Source organism: Acomys russatus, chromosome 4, assembly GCF_903995435.1.
Source record: "Acomys russatus chromosome 4, mAcoRus1.1, whole genome shotgun sequence".
Lineage (NCBI taxonomy): Eukaryota > Metazoa > Chordata > Mammalia > Rodentia > Muridae > Acomys > Acomys russatus.
Window position 1 is genome coordinate 4716296 of NC_067140.1, and position 20755 is coordinate 4737050.

Genomic DNA, 20755 nt, shown 5'->3' on the forward strand with positions numbered 1-20755 from the left:
CCTCTGCCTCCTGAGTGCTGGGATTAAAGGTGTGTGCCATCATGCCTGGCTGTGAGATGCCTTCTTGCCTGGTAAAACCCTGTGGAAGATTCTTGTGAAGAATTCCTCATTCCTTTCCCATGCTGTGGTCCTGTCCTATTCAAAAACTACAGAGTGGGCTGGAGAGATGGCTCAGGGGTTAAGAGCATTGACTGCTGTTCCAGAGGTTCTGAGTTCAATTCCCAGCAACCACATGGTGGCTCACAGCCATCTATAATGTGGTCTGATGCCCTCTTCTGGTGTGCAAGGGTACAAGCAGACTGTATATATAATAATAAATCTTTAAAAAACAAAATGAAACAAAAGAAAAAAACTACAGAGTAAAGACCTTTGTTATGAACAAGGACAAGTACCAGGGCACAGACTCAGACTCAGAAGCAGAGATGACAGATACACCAGAGACCAGTCAGACAGGAGACACGGGGAGAAGTGCAGAACTCTAACACAAGAGGAAGCGGCTTCACTTTCACTCCTTAAGCAACATTAGCACACTTTAGTGTTCCTTGAGGCTGTCTTCAATGCATTAACCAGGGCCAGTAAACAAGCGACTTATGCTAGAAACTGGAAATCTTTTCAAGATCGGTGGAAATGGTGACCAGTGCACCTTTCTATACTGTCATGAGATATGTTTGTTTTTGGACACAGGGTCGTCTTCTGTAGTCCAGGCTGACCTAGAACTTGCCCCAGAACCCAAGCAGATCAAATGTATGATCTTTCTGCCTCAGCCTCCTAAGTATCAGGATTACAAACACCAAAGTGCCTGGCTAAAATTTTTTCTTGCTGGTGTTATGACACATGCCTTTAATCCCAGCACGTGGGAGGCAGATCTCTGTGAGTTTAATGCTAGCTTGGTCTATAATATAGCAAATTTCAGGACAGCTAGAGATACATAGTGAGGTCCTGCCTCAAACAACTGAAAAAAAGAAAAAGAACAAAATAACATTTTCTTTTTCTTTCATCAGATTTTGAAGTTTCTATCACATCCCCTGGAGAGGTGGGAGACCAATTCCTCTAGACCATAGAGAAAAGTCATTTTCCATTTCTGTAATGTATCTGAAAAGACCAATTTATTTTTATTTTTATTTTTTTGTGGCTCAATTTGTACTCCCTCCAAATGTTACCATTTCTACCACTCAACACAGTAAGGATCTAGAAACATGTATTCTATTACTGACCACACTGCCAGACATTTTGTTAATTTTAAAACAATGTTATATGTATGGATGGTTTGACTACACGTGTGTCTATGTGCCACATTTATGCAGTGTCCATGTAGGCCAGAAGAGGACATTGGATCCCCTGGGACTGGAGTTACAGAGCTACCATATGGGTGTTAGGAATACGAACCTGGGTCCTGTAGAAGACCAGTCAGTGATCTTAACCGCCGAGCCATCCGTCCAACCCCCTTTCAACATTATACATGCCTCCAAGGGAAATGGCGTTACCTTGAACACTTCTGTTTTATCTATATGTAACTGGCAGGCTGGGTTTTACTTCTAGGGGCTCTTTGTAAGGTATGATGACATTCCTGCCAGCAACAGCTGAGTCCTCAAATCAGCGTCTAATGAAAGTGCATCAGGATCTGTCCTCCCAACGGTATGCCGTTTTTGTTTTTTTTTAAAAAGATTTTATTTACTTATTATTATGTATAAAGTGCTCTGCTTTCATGTACACCTGCAGGCCAGAAGAGGGCACCAGATCTTATTACAGATGGTTGTGATCCACCATGTGGTTGCTGGGAATTGAACTCAGGACCTCTGGAAGAGCATTCAGTGCTCTTAACTTCTGAGCCATCTCTCCAGCCCCTAGTTTTTGTTTTTTGAGACAGAGTATTTTATAGCCCAGGTTGGCCTCAAGCTTGCTATATAGCTGAGGATGAATTTAAGTTACTAATCATCTTTCCTCTGCCTCCTAAGTGCTGGGATCACATATATGTACCATATTGCCTGCTTTTCAACACTGAAATGTAAGGCAATGTCTATGAAAAATAAGGAGTTGCCAGAGAGGTAGCAGAAAATGAGTACTGGAACACAGAAGTCAAGAGCAATTAACTAAAAAAACAAAAACAAAAACAAAAAAACCCAAACAGTAAGGTTGGGGATTTAGCCTGTTGGTAGAATATTTGCCTTACATCCACTAGGCCATGGGTTCAGTCCCCAACACAGGAGAAGAGAGAAAAAAGAGAAAAAGAAAGGAACAGCAGCTTGTACAAGTGGTTCATGCTCATTACTCTTAGGGCTTGGGAGGCTAAGGTAGAAAAGTTGCCACAGATTCATGGAGAGCCTGGGCTACAGGGTAAGATTCTGTCTCAAAACAATTCCTCCTTCCCAAATTAGGGAAAGTTTTCAACAGAGAAATGTGGCAGTGTCAGGCTGAGGTCATAAAGATGCTATCATGCACACATGGAGGCACTGAGCTTGGCTTTGAGGAGGGGCACAGCAGTCTGTTCACATTTACATCCTGTGGTGGAAATGGAGATGTGAGGGCCCCTACCGAGGAAGAATAGAGAATGTTGAGGTGGAGGTTTAAAAGTATGAAAACGTTAAGTGAGCTTAATGGTGAATGCAGGTAACCCCAGCACTTAGGAGGCTGAGGGGAGGACTGAGAGTTGAGGGCATCATAGCTACGTAAGAAGACCCTGTTACAAAGTGTGGGAAGGAGTAGAGAACATGTAGAAAGAGACTTTTCTAGAAAAGGGGGTTGGGCCCTATTCAGGGTTTAACTGAAGTGAGTGATCATGGGCTTTCTAATGTGGATGTATGCTTGTTTTTAAAACAAGACATTGGATGCCAGGCATGGTGGCACACACCTGTAATCCCAGCACGCTGGAGGCAGAGGCAGGCGGATCTCTTGTGAGTTCGAGGACATCCTGGTCTAAAGGAGCAAGTCCAGGACAGCCAAGGCTAACACAGAGAAACCCTGTCTCAAAAAACAAGACAGACAAACAAATGAACAAACAAAGACCTTGGGTTGGAGAGATGTCTCAGTGGTTAAGAGCATTGTCTGATCTTCCAAAGGTCCTGAGTTCAATCCCCAGCAACCACATGGTGACTCACAACCATCTATGCCCTCTAATGCCTTCTTCTCGCCTGCAAGTATATATGCAGATAGAGCAAATCATACATAAAATAAAATCATTTAAGACAAGACCTCAAGTAACTCAGGCTACCTCAAACTCCCTTAAACTCTCACCTCCACCTCACTAGTGCCACAATTAACTACAGGTGTGTGCCACCACATGTAGGTGCAAACAACTTAAAAAGAGGCCAACTTACCATGTTAAGTTCTTTATTCTTTCAGAAGTGTTTATTGCTCTTGTGTACACAACAGAAACATATTCGTTAATGAACTGACAATGAGCAACGGACAAAACTAAGAGGAGAAAGCAAAGTGGCCTAACAGGACCCGCTGTGAAGAAGGTACTATCAAACCTGACTCTTCCCCTGTTTCTCGCCCCCCCCGCCCCTCAGCCCGCTGCTAACCTTTAGTAGAGCTGGAGGCTGAAGCAGGACGAGAGGATCGTTTTCGATGTCCATTTTCCATGCTCTCAGAAGCCATGGTTGGCTCCTCAGTTCGAGAGTTCCTTCGGCTTGGGGTTTTGGACTTCTCAACTACCTCTTTTGGCTCACTGCTGACAGAGAAAAGTACCAAGTTTCCAAGAAGGTTAAGGGCATCAAGACAAATAAAAAGGGACTCCTTGAGTACAGTTTCGTCCTTAGTAGATCATTAGCAGCTAGTCAGGGCCAGGGACACAGCTGAGTGTGTCTAGCATGTACAAGGCCTGGGTTTGATCCACAGCACAGAAAACCAAAACCAAAACAAGCCACAGTCATTCTAGATAGAAATGGAACAATAAAGTCAATCTATCTTGTTACATTAGAAAAATAAAGCACAGTGCTGGTGGAATTGTGGGAAAGCAGGTGAGAGACATACAGAATTCCAACAGCTCCTCTAAGACTCCTCACTTGTTTCCCTAAGGTAGTACTATGTCCCATCAAACATTAGTTTGTAAAAGTTTAGCTCTAGGATGTATTTAATAGATGTTTGAAAATTTCTAAAATCTAGACGTGGTAGTGTATACCTTTAATTTCATCATTTGCGGGGCAGAGACGGGCTGGTCTCTGAGTTTGAGGCCAGCCTGGTCTACATAGTGAGTTCTAGTCCAACTAGGGCTACACAGAGAGACCCTGTCTTCAAACGAAAATATTATTTGGGCAGTGACTAGGAAAATTTGAGCATATATTGGTTAGATAAGGACATAGTAATTACTTAAGCAATGGGAGTATAGTCACAGCCTATTGTAGGCATGCTGAATGCCCAGCCTGGCTTTTTAGCAAGCAAAGATTAAAAATTGGTTAATATTGTTATTAAAGACACAGACAAAAACATTTTTATATACTTATGATAGAGTATAAATTGTGTAACCTAACGATTCTCAATAAGGAGCAATTGTGATCAGTAAGCTACATTCCTAGACTTAGATAATTTTTTTACTTTGTTTTGTTTTGTTTTTCCAATTTGGGAAGGGTGCCACTGGCATATTTGGATGAATATTCTGTGGTAAAAAGGAAGCCCCTTATAATAAGCATCTGACCCAGAAGTCAGTAATGTTGATGCTGGGAGGATTTGGTGTCATCCAAATCTAGTAACTCCATTTCTAGGTACCTAAAGAAGTAAATCTTAAAACGTGTGTTTGTGTGTGTGTGTGCGCGCGCGCGCGCGCGCGTGCGTGCGCATGCGTGTGAGAGAGAGAGAGAGAGAGAGAGAGAGAGAGAGAGAGAGAGAGAGAAGAGAGAGAGAGAGAGAGAGAAGAGAGAAAGAGTCAGAGTCACACTGTAGTTAGTTCAGACTAGCTTGGAACTTGCTATGTAGCGTAGTCTGGCTTTGAAATCAGGGCAGTTCTTCTGGCTCAGTTTCCTGAGTGCTGTATTTCTAAAACTCACTGTAAAGAAATTCTTTTACAGAGCTTTAATTAAAACCAACAGTGTTAAAAAAAATAAATAAATAAAATAAAAAATAAAACCAACAGTGTTGCTGTAGAGATGGCTAAGCAATTAAGAGCACTGTCTGCTCATCCAAAGGTCCTAAGTTCAATTCCCAGCAACCATCTATAATGAGACCTGATGTCCTCTTCTGGTGTGCAGGTGTACATGCAGGCAGAACATTGTATACATAATAAATAAATCTTAAAAAACAAAAACAAAAACTTACAATGTTGAGCTGGGCACAGTAGTGCATGTCTATAAATCCCAGCACTCAGAGGCAGAGGCAGGCAGATGTCTGTGAGTTCAAGGCCAGCCTGATATACAAAGTGAGTCCAGGACAGCCAAGGATACACAGAAAAACCCTGTCTCAAAAAACAAAACCAAAAACAAGAAACCAAAACCAACCAACAAAAACCAACAACATCAAAACTACCTAAATAATGATCTTCATAATCCACTGAATATACTGAATGCCTCCAACTCTGGAATTTAATTTATTCATTCATTCAAGTCAAGATTTAAAATTGGTAATACTTTGTTATTAAAGACACAGGGACAAGTTCACAGAGACATAAAAATCCTAATAATAATTGCTTACTTAATTATGACACATCTACATGCAGTCTTAGACATAATAATAATAAGTATTATTATTATTATTTGTTTTTTGTTTTTCGAGACAGCGTCTCTCTGTGTAGCCTTGGCTGTCCTAGACTTGCTTTGTAGACCAGGCTGGCCTCGAACTCAGAGGGATCTGCCTACCTCTGCCTCCCGAGTGCTGGGATTAAAGGCATGTGCCACCACGCCCGGCTGTCTTAGAAATTATTTTTGTGACTACAAGATGAGTTCCTGGGCAGTTCGGTTCACTCATGTTTTTTTTCTTTTTCTAAGACAAGGTCTCATATAGTGTAGACTAGCTTCATATTTACTATATTGCTAAGGATAACTTTGAACTCTTTTTTTGTTTGTTGGTTTTTTCAAGACAGGGTTTCTCTGTGTAGCCTTGACTATCCTGGACTCACTTTGTAGACCAGGCTGGCCTCGAACTCACAGCGATCCTCCTGCCTCTGCCTCCTGAGTGCTGTAACCTTGAACTCTTAGGTCTCTGGCCTGTACTTTCCAAGTGCTAGAATTGCATGCATGTGCTACCACACCTGGGTTTAATCTGGTATGAATCTGAAATTTTCATTAATAAAACTTACCATATCCATGGCTCTAAATGCTTATTAAGATTTTTAAAATTCTGATTAAATTTGCTTGCAGGGCATAGAACTGAAGTATAATACAATAAAGCAAGTCAAAGCCTGCTTCTTTTGGGAAGTCTCCCCTGCCTCTCTCTCCCCGTGGATTTGTGTCTTCTTTTGGGTTCACAGTCTAAACATATGACCTCCTCAAGTATCCATTGGATGCTCTATTATATGGGGTTTTTAAAGGTTGATTTATTTATTTTATGTGTGTGTGTTGCTTGTTTGTATGTCTGTGCACATGTGTGTGCAATGCCCTTGAGGCCAGAAGAGGGCACTGGATCCTCTGACACTGGCGTTACAGAGAGTTGAGTTACCATGCTGGGAACCCTGGGTCCTCTGGAAGAGCTGACACTGCCCTTAATCCACGGAGCCTTCTCTCCATCTCTGAATGTTCTATTTTAATGTCCTGTGCCTTTTATGACACTAAGTTCCTTAGAGGTACAAATCATGGTTTTATTGTCGACTATCACTTTTCCACTGTTCGCTCCTACCAGAAGACCCTGTGCTAATAACACTATAGTTGGGAACTGAGCCATAACTGTTCATTCATTATTTTTGCTACCCGATATCACCCAGAAGCCAGACTGGAAGCAGGGTGGAATTACAAGTAAAGATGGTTACACCTCCCTTTAGAGGCTCTAGGGATGGCTTTCTGTTTGAGCCCAGAAAATAGTCAATTTTTCTAAGGACAATTCCTAATGGTGGAACCCAAAAAAAGAAAAAAGAAAAAGAAAAGAAAAGAAAAGAAAAGAAAAGAAAAAAGCCATAGCAATACAGCCGTTGTGCTTGTGTGGTCAATGTAATGTTCAGGCAGCTCTGAAAACAGATACCTGTGAGATGTATCTGATCTTGATAGATTTTTTCTAGACAACTAGTTGGCATATTATTTGAGAAACTCATATGAATTCAAGTGTCAGTTCAATTCAAATAAGAACAGATGGTGAGTAACAATAGCAATCAATTTGGAATTAGATAACAGGGGCCACGATGGAGGAGCTGTGATTTACCAACTGCAATATTTGACTCCTTACTATAAATTCCAACTTGTCTACTGTAATCCATGGCAAATGTGGGGGCTCTGACATCAGAAAGAGATGGGCTGGAAATCTCAATTTCACCATTTGCTCTATCTGTGACCCTGGGCAATTTAGATCTTTAGATTTCTCAACTATCTGATATGTTTTATTATCATAATGGAAAATGTGAAAATCAAGTGAGATAGTGTATCTAGAGAGCTTGTAGCTCATGGTATGACAAGTAATAATAGTAAAAAAAAATTAGCTGTTATGAAGATCCAATGAGAAAATGGTTATGAAGATATTTTACATAACTACATTTCTATACAAATATGAGACACTCTTTAAAGTGTTACTGCACTCTTTCACTAAAGAGGAGTGATTCTTGAGAGAGAACACTGCTCTCTGGGGCAATAAGGTGCCTCATCTGTTAGGTTATAAAGGGTTACACAGCTAGTTGGACACAGCATGGGTTTGGGGTTACATCATACCTACCTGGCTTTCTCTCTTTCACCTTTGTGGATCAAACGGCTATGCTCAGAAGATATATTTGAGGATCTTCAGTTACAAAAAAAAAAGGTAGTATTTATATAGAGAACATTTTATTTCCTCACTATGTTGAATGACAAATATGTTGTCAGTTTGCAAGCAATCATAAAAGATAGAAACTTAGTCATCAGTTTTAGCTTTTTTGGGGGGGCTGGTTTCTGATTTTTTTGAGACAGGGTTTCTTTGTGTAGCCTTGGCTGTGCTGGACTTGAACTTAGAGATCCACCTGCCTCTGCCTCCCTGAGTGCTGGGATCAAGGTGTGCTACCACGCCCGGTTCATCAAGTTTCATTGAGATGTTCCCCTGGAGGAGTGAGGACTCACAGAAGCTCTATATGAACAGTAAAACAAATGGTGCCAGAGTATAGGAGAAGGACAAGGCGAGAAGTTTAAAGACTAAGCTGAGATCCTTCAAAGACACATACATGTCAGGGTCATGCTAAGTCTGCAGAAATGGTCATCTTACCTTTGCCCAGAGACTATGGCAGCATTTGCCTCAAGTTCTGTAAAAAAAATACAAAGGAGAGAATGAGATATGGGAGCTCTTGTTATGTACGAGCCAGTATCCAGAATGCTGTATTTAGACTAAACAGTCTCCATGTCCTGCAGGAGTCTCATTCTGTGTGGTATGGAGACAAAATTGGCACTGATCCAACTTGGTTTGCTGGAGATGTAAGAACTTCCTTGGTCTATTTTTACTTATAGTTCACTGTGAAATAAACCTGGGTGGATCAACAGAACTGTCTGGCTTACATTGCATCCAGCTAAAACTGCATGAGTAGGGCTGGAGAGATGGCTCAGAGGTTAAGAGAAGCGACTGCTCTTCCAGAGGTCCTGAGGTCCTGAGTTCAACTCCCAGCAACCACATGGTGGCTCACAACCATCTATAATGTGATTTGATGCAACTGTATACATAATAAATAAACAAATCTTTTTTAAAAAACTGGGTGAATAAAAGAAGCTTCCTCCTTTCATTAAAAGATTGTTTTCGTTATTAAAAAATCACCACACTCTTGCATTTTCTTTTTAAAGGCAATTACCTTTAAATATAGTAGAATGTTTATTACAGATTCATTTCCCTTTGAACAACATTTCACTGAATTTTGGAAGGCAACGAGCCCTGTTTTGAGATACTACTTATATATATTTATTTCTGATAAACATCATAGACTACATCAGCCACCAGACAGTGACCTAGAAACAATTAAAGCAATTTGTCTAGCAGGACTGCATCCATGAGCATTTTCTGAGTTTACTAGACACTTCTTTTCAGCACCAGTCCGAAAACACCACCACCACCCCATGCCAAACCTATTTCTATTAATGTGCCTCTAGGTAGCTCTAGTTTTTACAAAGGCACCAATCATGTCTCCTACCTCTGACCTCCCTGGCCCTGCCCTGTTTTCCTTCATAGAGAATCCAGTGCCTCATGCTCGGTATCTAAGCTGCCTGAAGAAGCACAAGGTAATCTCTCTGAAAAGTTACTGGGCTTAATTTTTTTTAAAACCTCCACTCTTTCTTTTTCTCTCTCGTTTTTTAAGTGTTATGGGAGCTTGTGACAGGGTTTTCATTCTGTAGCCCTGCTGCTCTGGAACTCACTATGCAGCCCAACTTAGCCCAGACTCATGGCAACCATCCCTCTGCCACCTAATGCTGAAATTACAGGGAATGATCCACCATATCTGCTGTATGTCATTTCTTATATTCATGTGCTCATGTGCAAATTATTTGCCTTCTCAGGACTCAATGCCTACTATGAAAAGTATGGGTGACTATCTTATCTGCTTTACATTAAGATGAAGTTGAAACGATACAGAGTTTTAATATAGGATTTAATAATAGCTCAATATTGACTATTATTATTTGTTGATATGATGCTCACTTTGCTCTTTTCAGGAGAGGAGGTTGGACATTCACTGTCCTCACTGTAAAATGCTGCCAGAAGGGAATTCTTGCTTTTTGTCTTCTGCTTAGTTCCCAAAATCTCTTCCATAAAACCTGATATATCATTACAAGAAACAAACACAACTCCTTCTTGGGTTTTCTACCTCCTTGCTGGGTCAGCTGGAGCACACAAATTCACCTAATATACACATTTTTCTTTTCTTTTCCTTTGTGTGTGTGTGTGTGTGTGTGTGTATGTGCGCGCACACACGTGTGCGCACACAGTTAGATGTGTGATGTGCATGAGAGTATCCAAAGAGGAGGCCACAAGAGACTCTAAGATCCCTAGAGCTGGAGTGACAGGCACCTAAGACCTACCAGATGTAGATGCTGGGAACTGATCTGTCCTTCTGAAAGAGCAGCAAGAGCTCTCACTTGCTGAGCCATCAGCCCATGTGCACATTGTCAATGACATTCTAACTTTCCCTTTTTTTGCCCTTTAAAGCCCTTCTGCGGCAAAGAACCAAGTAAAACTATAACCATGTCCATGATACTTATCAACTCTGGTAAGTCTAATATGCAAAAGGGGAAGTGTTCTTACTGCCATCAAGGTATGTGTGTGTTCAGAGCTGACCCAGCATCTCACAGCAGCTATCTGTTAGATTGTACCCAAATTCTCCTTCCAGAAAATCTACTCCTAGTGCTATTTGCTAGGGTTATTTATAATACTTGGTCATGGGGAGAAACTTAAAATCATCCAGAAATAGTTGGGACGATTCACTGTAAGCAGAGAGGCTTGGACACACCTCTACATCCACCATGACAACCCAACTACATTTGGTACATTCATGCCGGCCACCCTGGTAAGCAACCACATGCCAACTAGTTAGCTGTCAGCCATGGATAGCAGAGTCATGGGACAGGGAAACAACTAAGGTAGGGTGGCAGACAGACAGCAAGCACAGAAATGCCCTTCTTGAGAGAGAAGCAATCGCTGAGTACTACACAAGTTCTGCCACTCAATTTAAGCTGGCTTGGAAACAAGAAAGAGAGTTCCAGATACTTAGTTCCAGATACTGGCATGAGGACAACACTGATCCCTTCACAGGTAACCCATCCCACTCTGAGAAGGTATTCTAAATGGTACCTTACCTGCCCTGGCAACAGACCCCTGCAGTGCTGTGGCTGGAGTTTCCTTTGGGACTAAAGTCTGTGAAGGGGCTAAGGCAAGAAACAAACAAGTAAGTCTTTTACTTTTTTTTTTCTAACTAAACCAAAATGCATTATCCAAACAACTAAGTAACTGCTGAAACACGGTATCATTAGAAGGCAGCGCTTGAAGCTGACCTTCAATATGTTCTTAACAAAGCAACTACTCTACCCTCCGCAGCAAGGACAACCACTCCAAGATCGGCTCCTCTTTTTACAGAGATAAAGAACCACCAGAAAGGGGATGGCACTGTAAGCACAGTTTTAGGGCCAATTTCAGGTCATGACTCTTTTTTTCTTTTTTGTTTGGTTTTCAGACAGGGTTTTTTTTTAGTTTCCTCAGCCTGGTCTTAAAGTTTTGATCCTCCTGCCTCAGCTTCTACAGTGCTAGGATTACAGCAAGCATGTGCCACACCACAATAGTCCTGACTGCTGGTTTTTTTGTTTTTTGTTTTTTTAAACTAAAAGCTATGTCATATTAAGCAACCTAGCTACTTTTAGAATGACTATACCATTTACCACAACACTTAAGAAACTCTCTTGCCCCTCTGGAGACATACACACTCCTTGATTACTACAACACACAATTCTGTACTTTTCTATAGCATCTAGCAAGAGTGATGGGCATGAAACAGACAATAAATATATACTTAATAATAAACCAGTATTATTTACTTTCCTAACAAATAGCTGTAAGAACTTTCTAGAGGCTAGACAATATGCCACGCACCCTTAGAGATTTCACTTTCCTTGTACATCAGAAACTCAGCCTAGTATTGAAGATAAACACATGTGGCACACTGCACTATGATGTCATATGGAAAGATACATAAAATATAAAGTGTATGGGAGTCCAAAGCAAAAGAATATCCTAGGCTGAAAATGTAAAGGAATATTTAAGGTAGAAATGTCAGAATTAAGTCTTTGAAAGACAGAAAGAACTTAGGTACTAGTTAGAACTTAGAACTAGAATACACAGTACAGTCTGGAATAGAACCTTTCTGGATTACACAGTAAAGACTTAAGCCTCAAGTATGCCAGGGCTGCGAAGGCTGTGCCCTCACCTTAATACTTCAGCCTAAAATTCATGATAAACTGCAACAGTAAGTTGTACCCTTTGGTGGAAACTAAATTTTGTATATTTCTCTCTCTGCTTAGTAACCTAAGAATCTACTTTGGATGCTTCTCTGATGAAGCTTAAAACTATACCTTAACATCTACTTTTAACTTCTGAATTGATTTCTCACATTTTCAAGAGCTCAGAAGTCCCTTGAAAAAGAATAGAATCAATCACTATAAATAAAGCAGGTGGTCTTAAGTAAAACTGAACCCTTTCTAATTGCCAGTTCATCTCCCTAAAGCTTACATGTTTCTCTATTATCATTTTTAATCCAAATAAAATATTTTCTAATTACTTCATTATTATTTTCTTAACACCAGAGGGGAAAATGTAGAAATAGAAATGGAAATATTAAGCAGTAGAGAATATACTTAAGCCATATCAGTTTCTTCTGGTTTATACAAGGTCTCATGTAGCTTAGCTGGGCCTCAAACTCACTATGGAGCTGAGAATGGTTCTGCTCTTGAGATTCTTACCTCCTCGTCTCATGTGCAGTGTGTTGCACCACAATGCCCAGCTTTCTTTTTAATTGTCCACCCCCCACGCCCCCCGCTAGGCAGGGTTTCTCTCTGTAGCCTTGGCTGTCCTGGAACTCACTCTGTAGACCAGGCTGGCCTCAAACTCACAGAGATCCCCCTGCCTCTGCCTCCCGAGTGCTGGGATCACAGGCGTGCGCCATCGCGCCAGGCTTTCTTTTTCATTCTTATAGTCACCTACATCAACAATATTCAACCTTGAAGCAGAGGCCTGCCCAGAGGAGGCTCTCTCCTAAAGGACAATAGACTCTTTGCAGGAGAAAGGAGGGAGGGAACCTTCCAGAGCTCTGAATGAAGCCATATGCTCACACTTGATATTCAAGTTCTCTCTCTGAGCCGCACATATCTTGGAGGTAGTAATTACAATCTCCACTTACAGGTGAAGCACAAGGAACTCACCAGACTGTAACTGGCAACCAGTGGAGCTAAAATCTGAACTCTGATCATAACCTGATGCTTGTATTCTTTCTGCTCCTCCTCCTAATTGGTAGGCACTCAAAGTATTTTAGCTGCATAAATAAAAGAGGTGTTATTAGCTGGCTTAGATACTGCAGAGGCCTCCCAGCTATGAGCAGCATACCACTGACTTGTCTCTAGGAGCACAGAGCTTCTGCACCGTTTGAGCCACACAGGAGAGAGTAGCTTCAAGGACACCTGTGCTTCCAGTATTAACTACCTTTGCAGTACACAGGAAATGAATACCTTGAAATAGATGACCACTAGTGGAATTTACTAAGAGACACATCCAAAGGAAATGGGCAATAACACTTGAACCACAGAACCATATTTTAGGTCCTGTGCTAAGCATGTCACGTGCATTACCTCACTGAAATCTTGTAACTTTGTTATGTCTCCACATTACAAAGAAGGAAAGTGAAACTTGCCCCAGCCCATCAAGCTGGCAAATGCTGGTAGTTACCAACCCAAGCCTATCTGAAGATCTTCCTTTGCTTAGCACGAAACCTGGTTTTCTGGTGAGCTTTTCTGGAGCAGCCCAAACAGGAAGCAGATAATGAGAACAAGGCAAAGAGAACAAGTAAGTGTTCATTATGGGAAACACATAGAGCAGTTGCTGTTCACACTCACGGGGCCAGGAAATACACAGAGCAGTTGCTGTTCACACGGGGCCAGGCCAGGCCAGAGACGTAAGGGTAGAGTCTCAACTAACGCTAAACACTTCTGAGCTTCAATCCTTCCATCCACAGGAAGAAGTGAGAACACATCACATGGTTGGTGTAAAGATGATGTGAGATAGTGTGCATGAAAATGCTTTTTAAATGGAGAAACATGTATATGTGTGCATGTATGTACATGAAAATGACACATGTCATCAGTCCAGAAGCCAGGAAAGAGCCATGTTAACAAAAACTGAACATGGAACTTAAAAACATTTTTTCAATGTACGTTCAGTAAGCAAGTCTAAAACTACTGCCAACTTTCTTCCTTTAAGTAGAAAAGGGCTCGTGCTTACTCTCTTGTGGGACAGGTCAGCACAAAACTGACATGAGGAGCTGATGCCAAGCTCAAGTACATACCTATGCTGGGTAGAAGCTCTGGATGGGATCCCACCTTCTCCTCCACTAGGCCACCTGCAAGTGGCTCAGATGCTATGCCACCATGATTGCCTTTTGTGGTTGGCGCTGTGGAGATGAGCTCAGAGGGTACCAGTGTGGTCACTATTGAGCGTACACTGGTGGGGAGAGCACCGCCAGGTAAGATGGGTCCTGTTGAGGTGGAGCTTGGGCCCATGGGGCTAGAGGTCATTTTTAGTAGAGTGGGTGCTGAGGGTGTTGGGGTTTTACTGTCCTGCTCTGTGGAGCACTGCTCTGTTCCCATGAGCCCAGGAGTTGTGGTCTCTAGCCCTGGGCCTTCAGTCTCTCCATCCGCACCATACTGTTCTTCCCCTTTCTCCAGAGAGCCTGTAACTTTCTTACAAGCTTTGGTCAGCAAAATCTGGCCAATTTTGTCCACTTTTCCTTTGCCCTTACTGGATGAGACTGGGCTTCGCCGATTGGCAGAGGAGCCTGGACTATTCGTCAAAAGGGGAGAAACTACTGTGGTTGGCTGGGAAGAGGGCAGAGTGCTCTGGTCTGCTGAGGTGTTCATCTGAGGACTGGCCTCATCTGGATTTAATTCTTTTACTTGCTGGACAGAAGGATTAGGAGCGATGGCTGGAGAGGATGGACAAGGAGGGGAAGGCAGCTGAACAGGAGTGGCTCGTGAGCTAAGGACCAATGGCCGACCTGTCTGTATGTTTGGAGCAGGACTACTGGAAGGGACATTAGGTGTGACAGGAGCTGAAGAAAATTTTATGTTCTGAGGTATGTGTAAAGGTCCAACAACTGCGACGGAGGGAGGCATCAGGCCACTGTTGGTTGTCAGTGGGGTTGCAGGAATTGTGCTTGGCTGTGATCCTTTCATAACCTGAATTATTGAAGATGAATTGATAAAGACAGGTGTAATGAACTGAGGCCGGGCGTTAGATTGAGCAGCTGACTGTCCCTCAGAACCCATGACTTTGTTACCCACGTTGGGCATTGTGACGACTGTGGACATCAATGCAGACTGCAAGTGAGTTGGCAGGGCTGCTGATGTGTTAGATGAAGTGGTGATGGGATTGGAAGTAACAAACACAGTTATTTGGTTTGGGGGCAAAGGAGTAGAAATGGAGGAAGAGCTGACAGGTCTTGACATTACTGGAGGGATGCTTGGTGCAACATTAGAGCTGACCTCACTTAATTCTGGATGTGCGAGGGTTGAACACGGCTCGTTATTGTGAGGTAAGTTTACGGAATTAGAGGGCTCTTTAGAAGGCGGATCCTGCAGCGTGGGAATGGCAGATGCTTTTTTGTGGTCCTCTCCTGAGACTACAGGAGGTGCTACTTCCAGATCTGTAAGCCCAGGGGGTTTAATGGTCACATTAGGAGCTCCAGAGTTGTCAAGAAGTTGGCTTAACGATGTCGGTGCTTCTCTCATGGCAGGAGACATCAGATTTTTGTTCTCTTCCACGCTGGCGAGTTTGTTAGGATCCAAAGGTTGCCCATCCTTTCTGGATTGATCTTCAGGGACAACCATTTTAGAATCTTGGGTAGGGACTACTTTCAGTTCAACGTTTATCTGCTCCTTCCTCCCCTGGGAGTTCTGGCAGTCATTGTCCTGAGGAACATTCAAGCTCTCTTTGTTATCTTCAAGAACAGTCCCCACTGCAGGCACAGGCATGGAGGGGTTTTGGGGATTAAGCCCACTATTGTTAGAAAAGTTTCCAGGTAAGGGGGGATTGGCAAGTGGAGTGGGACCAACCAACACATTTCTAGGCATCTCCATGCTCTGCAAAAGGGTTGTGCTTGTTTGAGAAGCCAGAGTAAGTTTAGGGGCTTTTGAATTTTGCCTTCCAGGACTAGGGGTAGTTTTCCTACTAGACCCAGGACTAGACCTACGACTGTTGCTTGGACTTGCCCGTTTTGTCGTTCCAGGATTAGACTGTTTTCCAGAATTCACCACCACAGAATCTAACTTATGAGCTTGTGGGGCAGCAAAATTAGGAGGATTATTTATGGTAAGATTTGAAGGTGCCTGCCCAATGGCCTTCAGAGTTGTTGGATTTAAGCCCTGTTGATCAAAGCCCCTATTTAAATTTGGCCTGGGAGGTAAAGGAATATTAATCTGTGGAGGAAAGAGTCCTGCTATGGAGGCATTGAGTCTTTCTGGTGACAGACTGATTTCTGAAGGCTCTGTACTGGGAGGGCGGTTGTTGGGTGTCTGAGGATAATAGGGTCTGGGACTGGCTCTATTTGGTGTTTTAGGCCTAGATGTCTGGGTTGGAGCAGCCACATTTGGAAAGTGGTGGCCATGGGAGCTAGGCAAGGAATTTACAGGAGGTTGCTGAGGAGTTGCACCTTGAGTTGCTGAAAGTGGAGATGGTCCAGGTTTGGGCCCTGCCATTATTAATTGATTCTGAGAAACTACTAAATGCGAGGGCATGTTATTTGGGCCTCCTGGAACAGATGGTACCTCACTGCCACTAGCTTCAGGAAGTGAGGGCATCTCTCCTAGTGGTGAGCTAGAAGAATTCTGTGGGTTCTCCTGGTATACCATTTTCCTTGAATTACTTCCCAAAGGAGTGTTCACAGACATTGGCATCCTTTGTTTATCAGGTGATGGTGGCACAGAGGCAGGTCCTTGCAAACTAACCATGACAGGGACATTGCCACTCTGCTGCATGGGCATTCTCTGTGAGTCTGGATTCAGAGGACCCCGTGGAGGATGGACATTTTGGGAGACTGGAAGCCTAATGGATTTAGGGTCTTGCTGCATCATAAGCATCATCATCATTTGTTGCTGCTGCTGCTGTTGTTGCTGCTGCTGCTGCTGCTGAGACTGTGGCTGACTAGGTGGTGGTGGCTGCTGCTGCTGTTGTTGCTGAGGCAGTTGTGGTGGTGGCTGCTGCTGTGGCGGCTGTGGTGGGGGTGCCACATGCTGCATGAGTTGAGGAGGCATCTGCTGTAGTGGCCTCTGTTCAACTGGTTGAGTAGGATAACCTAAAACAAGCCCCCCAAAATCAGGGAAGTTAGATTTTTCAGCAAGAAAACTTTGCTACCTTTTGAGTATAACTAAGCAGTACTCATAGGTAGCAGACTGTGCACAAATACCTCAGGCATGCTGCTCCCAGGACAGCCCCTCATTATTTGACACAAGCAAGGTGGCACACTGCTTAGGGAAGCAAAAAGCAAAGCATTAAGAACATGAAGCCCCTGGTATCCGGGCTGCTAATGAAGCGTCACTGCATTAAGACTGTGCCATGCATTACAAATGGCTGGCTCTACCACCGGAACAGGAAAAGAGGAAAACTATCAACAGCAAGTAGCCTTCTGCCCAGCATTAGGTCTCATGTAGAAATAATCAGTAATTCACTGTGCATATGAAATAACACATTTAGAAATCACTTTTTCTTGTAGCAGAGGACTTGTCTTTCTCAAGACTTGGTTTTGATGCAAACAGCCTTTTTATTCCTTCAGTAAAAGTAAAATATGTAATCCTATGATTGAGTTCTTTTAAACAGGATTTCAATTACTCTGGTCCATGGTCTCCATATATTATGCTGTATGCTTTAGGCTCGATCCTCGGGGGAAAACTGAATGTACTATACTGCCTTAGGTGTGCACCCATTTCATAAACAGAGAGGCAATGGGGGCTGATTATTATGGTGAAAATAAAATAAAGTACTCAAGTTTTCATGCATATTAATCTCCATGTACCTTCATAAACAGAAGTCTTTATTTGGAAAAGTATTTTCTATGAATCCACAATTGAAGAACAAATAAGCCAGAAGCACAAACCTCAGGAATAAAAAAATAATTGGACAAGAACCCTGAAGAACGATGCCTTCTAGATTCCCAGAAGGCATTGTCATACGTGACTCCCTCTTTTGTGATGATTTACTTGGATTTTCTGAACAAAAACCTTATGCAATCAGCATAAACAGAAGGAAGATTCAAATTATACCAAGAAGTGGTTCACTGTGGGAAAATGGGCATATGTCAGGGATGTGATTCCATAATTCCACTGTTGCATGAAAGTGTAAGAACACAAATAATTGGCTCTGGCAGGTGGAAGAAATTCTGGATTGAGATTTTCTTAGAGCAGCTACCAAACGCTTTTGGTCAGACTCTGTGATCTACAGAGTCACTGTCTTCTAGCCAAAGATTTCCATAGTACCAACGAGCAGAATCCAGTTCTGAAGTTGTTTTTTGTTTGTTTGTTTGCTTGTTTGTCTTTGATTTTTTTTTTTTTTTTTTTGGACAGGGTGTCAAGCAGCCCAGGACGGCCTTAGACTCACTGTGCAGCTGAGGATGAACTTGAACTGCTAACCCTCCTGCCTCCACCCTGCAAGTGCTGGGGATATAGGCAGCTGTGCCACCACACCTGGCTCAGTTTTGAAGGTTTTCTTTAAAAATCCTTTTGTTTTGTTTTAGGTCAAGTAGCTTCTTGATATTTATAAATCTGGCATTCCAACAGGTCAAGCACAACAGGTTCTTATGTAATCTGGGGTTCCTATATTAAGAAAATTATAATTTCTGAAAAAGTTCACTTGTGTCAGAGCCATACACAGATGCCGTTCATCTTTCAAATGAGTTTATCAGACAGCACAGTAAATACCGACAGTAATAGAGATGACATGGCAGTCTCTCAAAAGCAAGAGCTAAAGGCTCAGCTATTATAAAGGGTCCAGAAGCTGGGGGAAGCAGTCCAGAGGGGCTTACAGTAAGAAGACAGACTGGGATAGATGGTTGAAAGGGAAAGCCAGGTCCACACAATGTCCCACAACACAATCAATAACTACGTTTATTAGTCAAGAGATACAAAGCCTTGATGCCTTTAGGGGCCAGGCAGGTAGTGAAGAAAGAAGTACATTGCACGAGCCATCAGGGTCCCGCAGACATTACCCAACTGCACAGCAATTGCGTATTTCTAAAGTCACTTAAACTCAGGGATTTATTTAGACATCACTAGCAATTCAAATCCATTAAGGCCAAATTCAGCCTCAGGTTCCCAGTTTGCAGGAGGCAATAAATGTTTGAAGGAACTCTGGAATCCATAGAGTTCAGATATGCCTGAGGTGAGAGGCCACCTACCTTCCTGCTCACAATGTCTTCTGAACATACTCACCACAAACTAGAGACTGCCTAGCTCCAGCAGTGCTGCTTTGGTGGCTCATTAGTGACAACCGCAGGAGGCTAAGCAATTTGTAATAAGTAACATCAAGTCTTGACATCATAATGGATATGCTTTTGAAATACATAAATCAGAACCAGATGAACGACTAGCCCTAAAAGTATTACTTTTATTAATATGCCAAAAAGGAGGTAAAATTACTTAAGAGGAAGAAATAAAGCATTAACTCTTTATATCCCTAAGAAAGGGCTTGTGTAACTTTGACCTTCACTCTGGAATAAGGTTATAAGTCATTGTGTAGGCCAAAAGAAAACATGGATAGAGATGCTGTGTTCTCTGCTCTTGGCTCCATGATGCCTCAGTTGGAAAGAATCAATTTCAGATTTTCATAAAACTATGTTCTTTAACATTTAAAAGAAAACATTTTATAGTCAGAGAAGTGGCTTCAATACTACTGGCACTATTTATTATAAGCTATTAGGATGATGGTAGTCACATGGGTATATATTTGTTACTTTTCATATATTGTATATGTTTTAAAGAGTTACAATTTACATTTTTTTATTAAAACATCATCTTGTTTTAAATCCTAACAGTAGTCCTCTGCTTTGAGAAAGCCTCAGGAAGTAAGCAGTGCAGGCACACACGATACAGGGAGTACATCTCTATAGCATCATATTTTACTCTGATGCCAACAAGAACTACATTGCTGACCAAAAAGATGCTCAGTCTGATTTGAGGACTTAAATGACAACTACTTAAGCATTTACAAGTATACTTACAGAAGTTATGCTAGAAGTATTAACTTAATTCACATTTCTGAAGCAGACTAGTTAGTGGACAAAGTATTATTGTTTCACTTAAGAGAAAGAAGCCTTGCAAAGGTGCATACACAATGCAAAATATACAGTTTTAGCTAATATTTTATCACCTGGTGGCCGGTTTGAAAATTCTGGCAGTTTAGGGCCTGTGTTGTCCAAGTTGATTCCTTGTTCTCCAGGTAATGACTGTTGGTCGGCTTCCTCTAGCCCAGCTGGACGGTTATCTGGGGTGCTAAAATAGAAGCAGCACAGATTGAGTATAAGGGAAACATGAACCTAGCTCCACCTCTTCCTACTTTAAACAACTACAATGTGTTTACATATCATTCTTATCATTATTTGCATCTTTCTAGTCTGGATACTGAACACTGACTTGTGAGTAACCTGGCCATTTCATTAAACCTTAACATTCACTTTATCTTAGCACTGTACTTTTTCGGTGTTACCCTCTATTTGCTGGTATAATGTTTCATACAATGACTGTTGGCATAACGTTCTTGTGGGCTGTGCACAGTTTACCCTTGCTCATTCAAATGCTGATTTTTCTACCCCACTATCTGGTTTCAATCCAGACACTGCATTGTGATGCTTATTCTAAGTATCTCCTGTCTCAACTCTGTGTAAACCTATCACCATTTGTTCTTTGTATTGCCAATAAAAGCCAACTAGCCAATGCTG

The 20755-nt window shown here is 42.1% G+C and overlaps 1 protein-coding gene across 8 annotated transcripts in view; it reads right to left on the bottom strand.

The window, feature by feature from the left end:
• Positions 1–20755, bottom strand: part of Ncoa6 (nuclear receptor coactivator 6) — an 86938-nt gene that overhangs the window by 2263 nt on the left and 63920 nt on the right. For 4 of the 8 annotated variants that reach the window (XM_051143580.1, XM_051143579.1, XM_051143585.1 and 1 more), the window contains 5 exons: positions 20188–20309; positions 14120–17122; positions 10872–10940; positions 8302–8338; positions 3522–3670 (listed from right to left, as the gene is read on the bottom strand). In XM_051143580.1, the coding sequence (XP_050999537.1) occupies positions 3522–3670; positions 8302–8338; positions 10872–10940; positions 14120–17122; positions 20188–20309 (3380 nt within the window). The remainder of the gene's footprint in view (positions 1–3521; positions 3671–8301; positions 8339–10871; positions 10941–14119; positions 17123–20187; positions 20310–20755) is intronic. The other 4 variants (XM_051143581.1, XM_051143584.1, XM_051143583.1 and 1 more) reach the window with 4 other exon arrangements.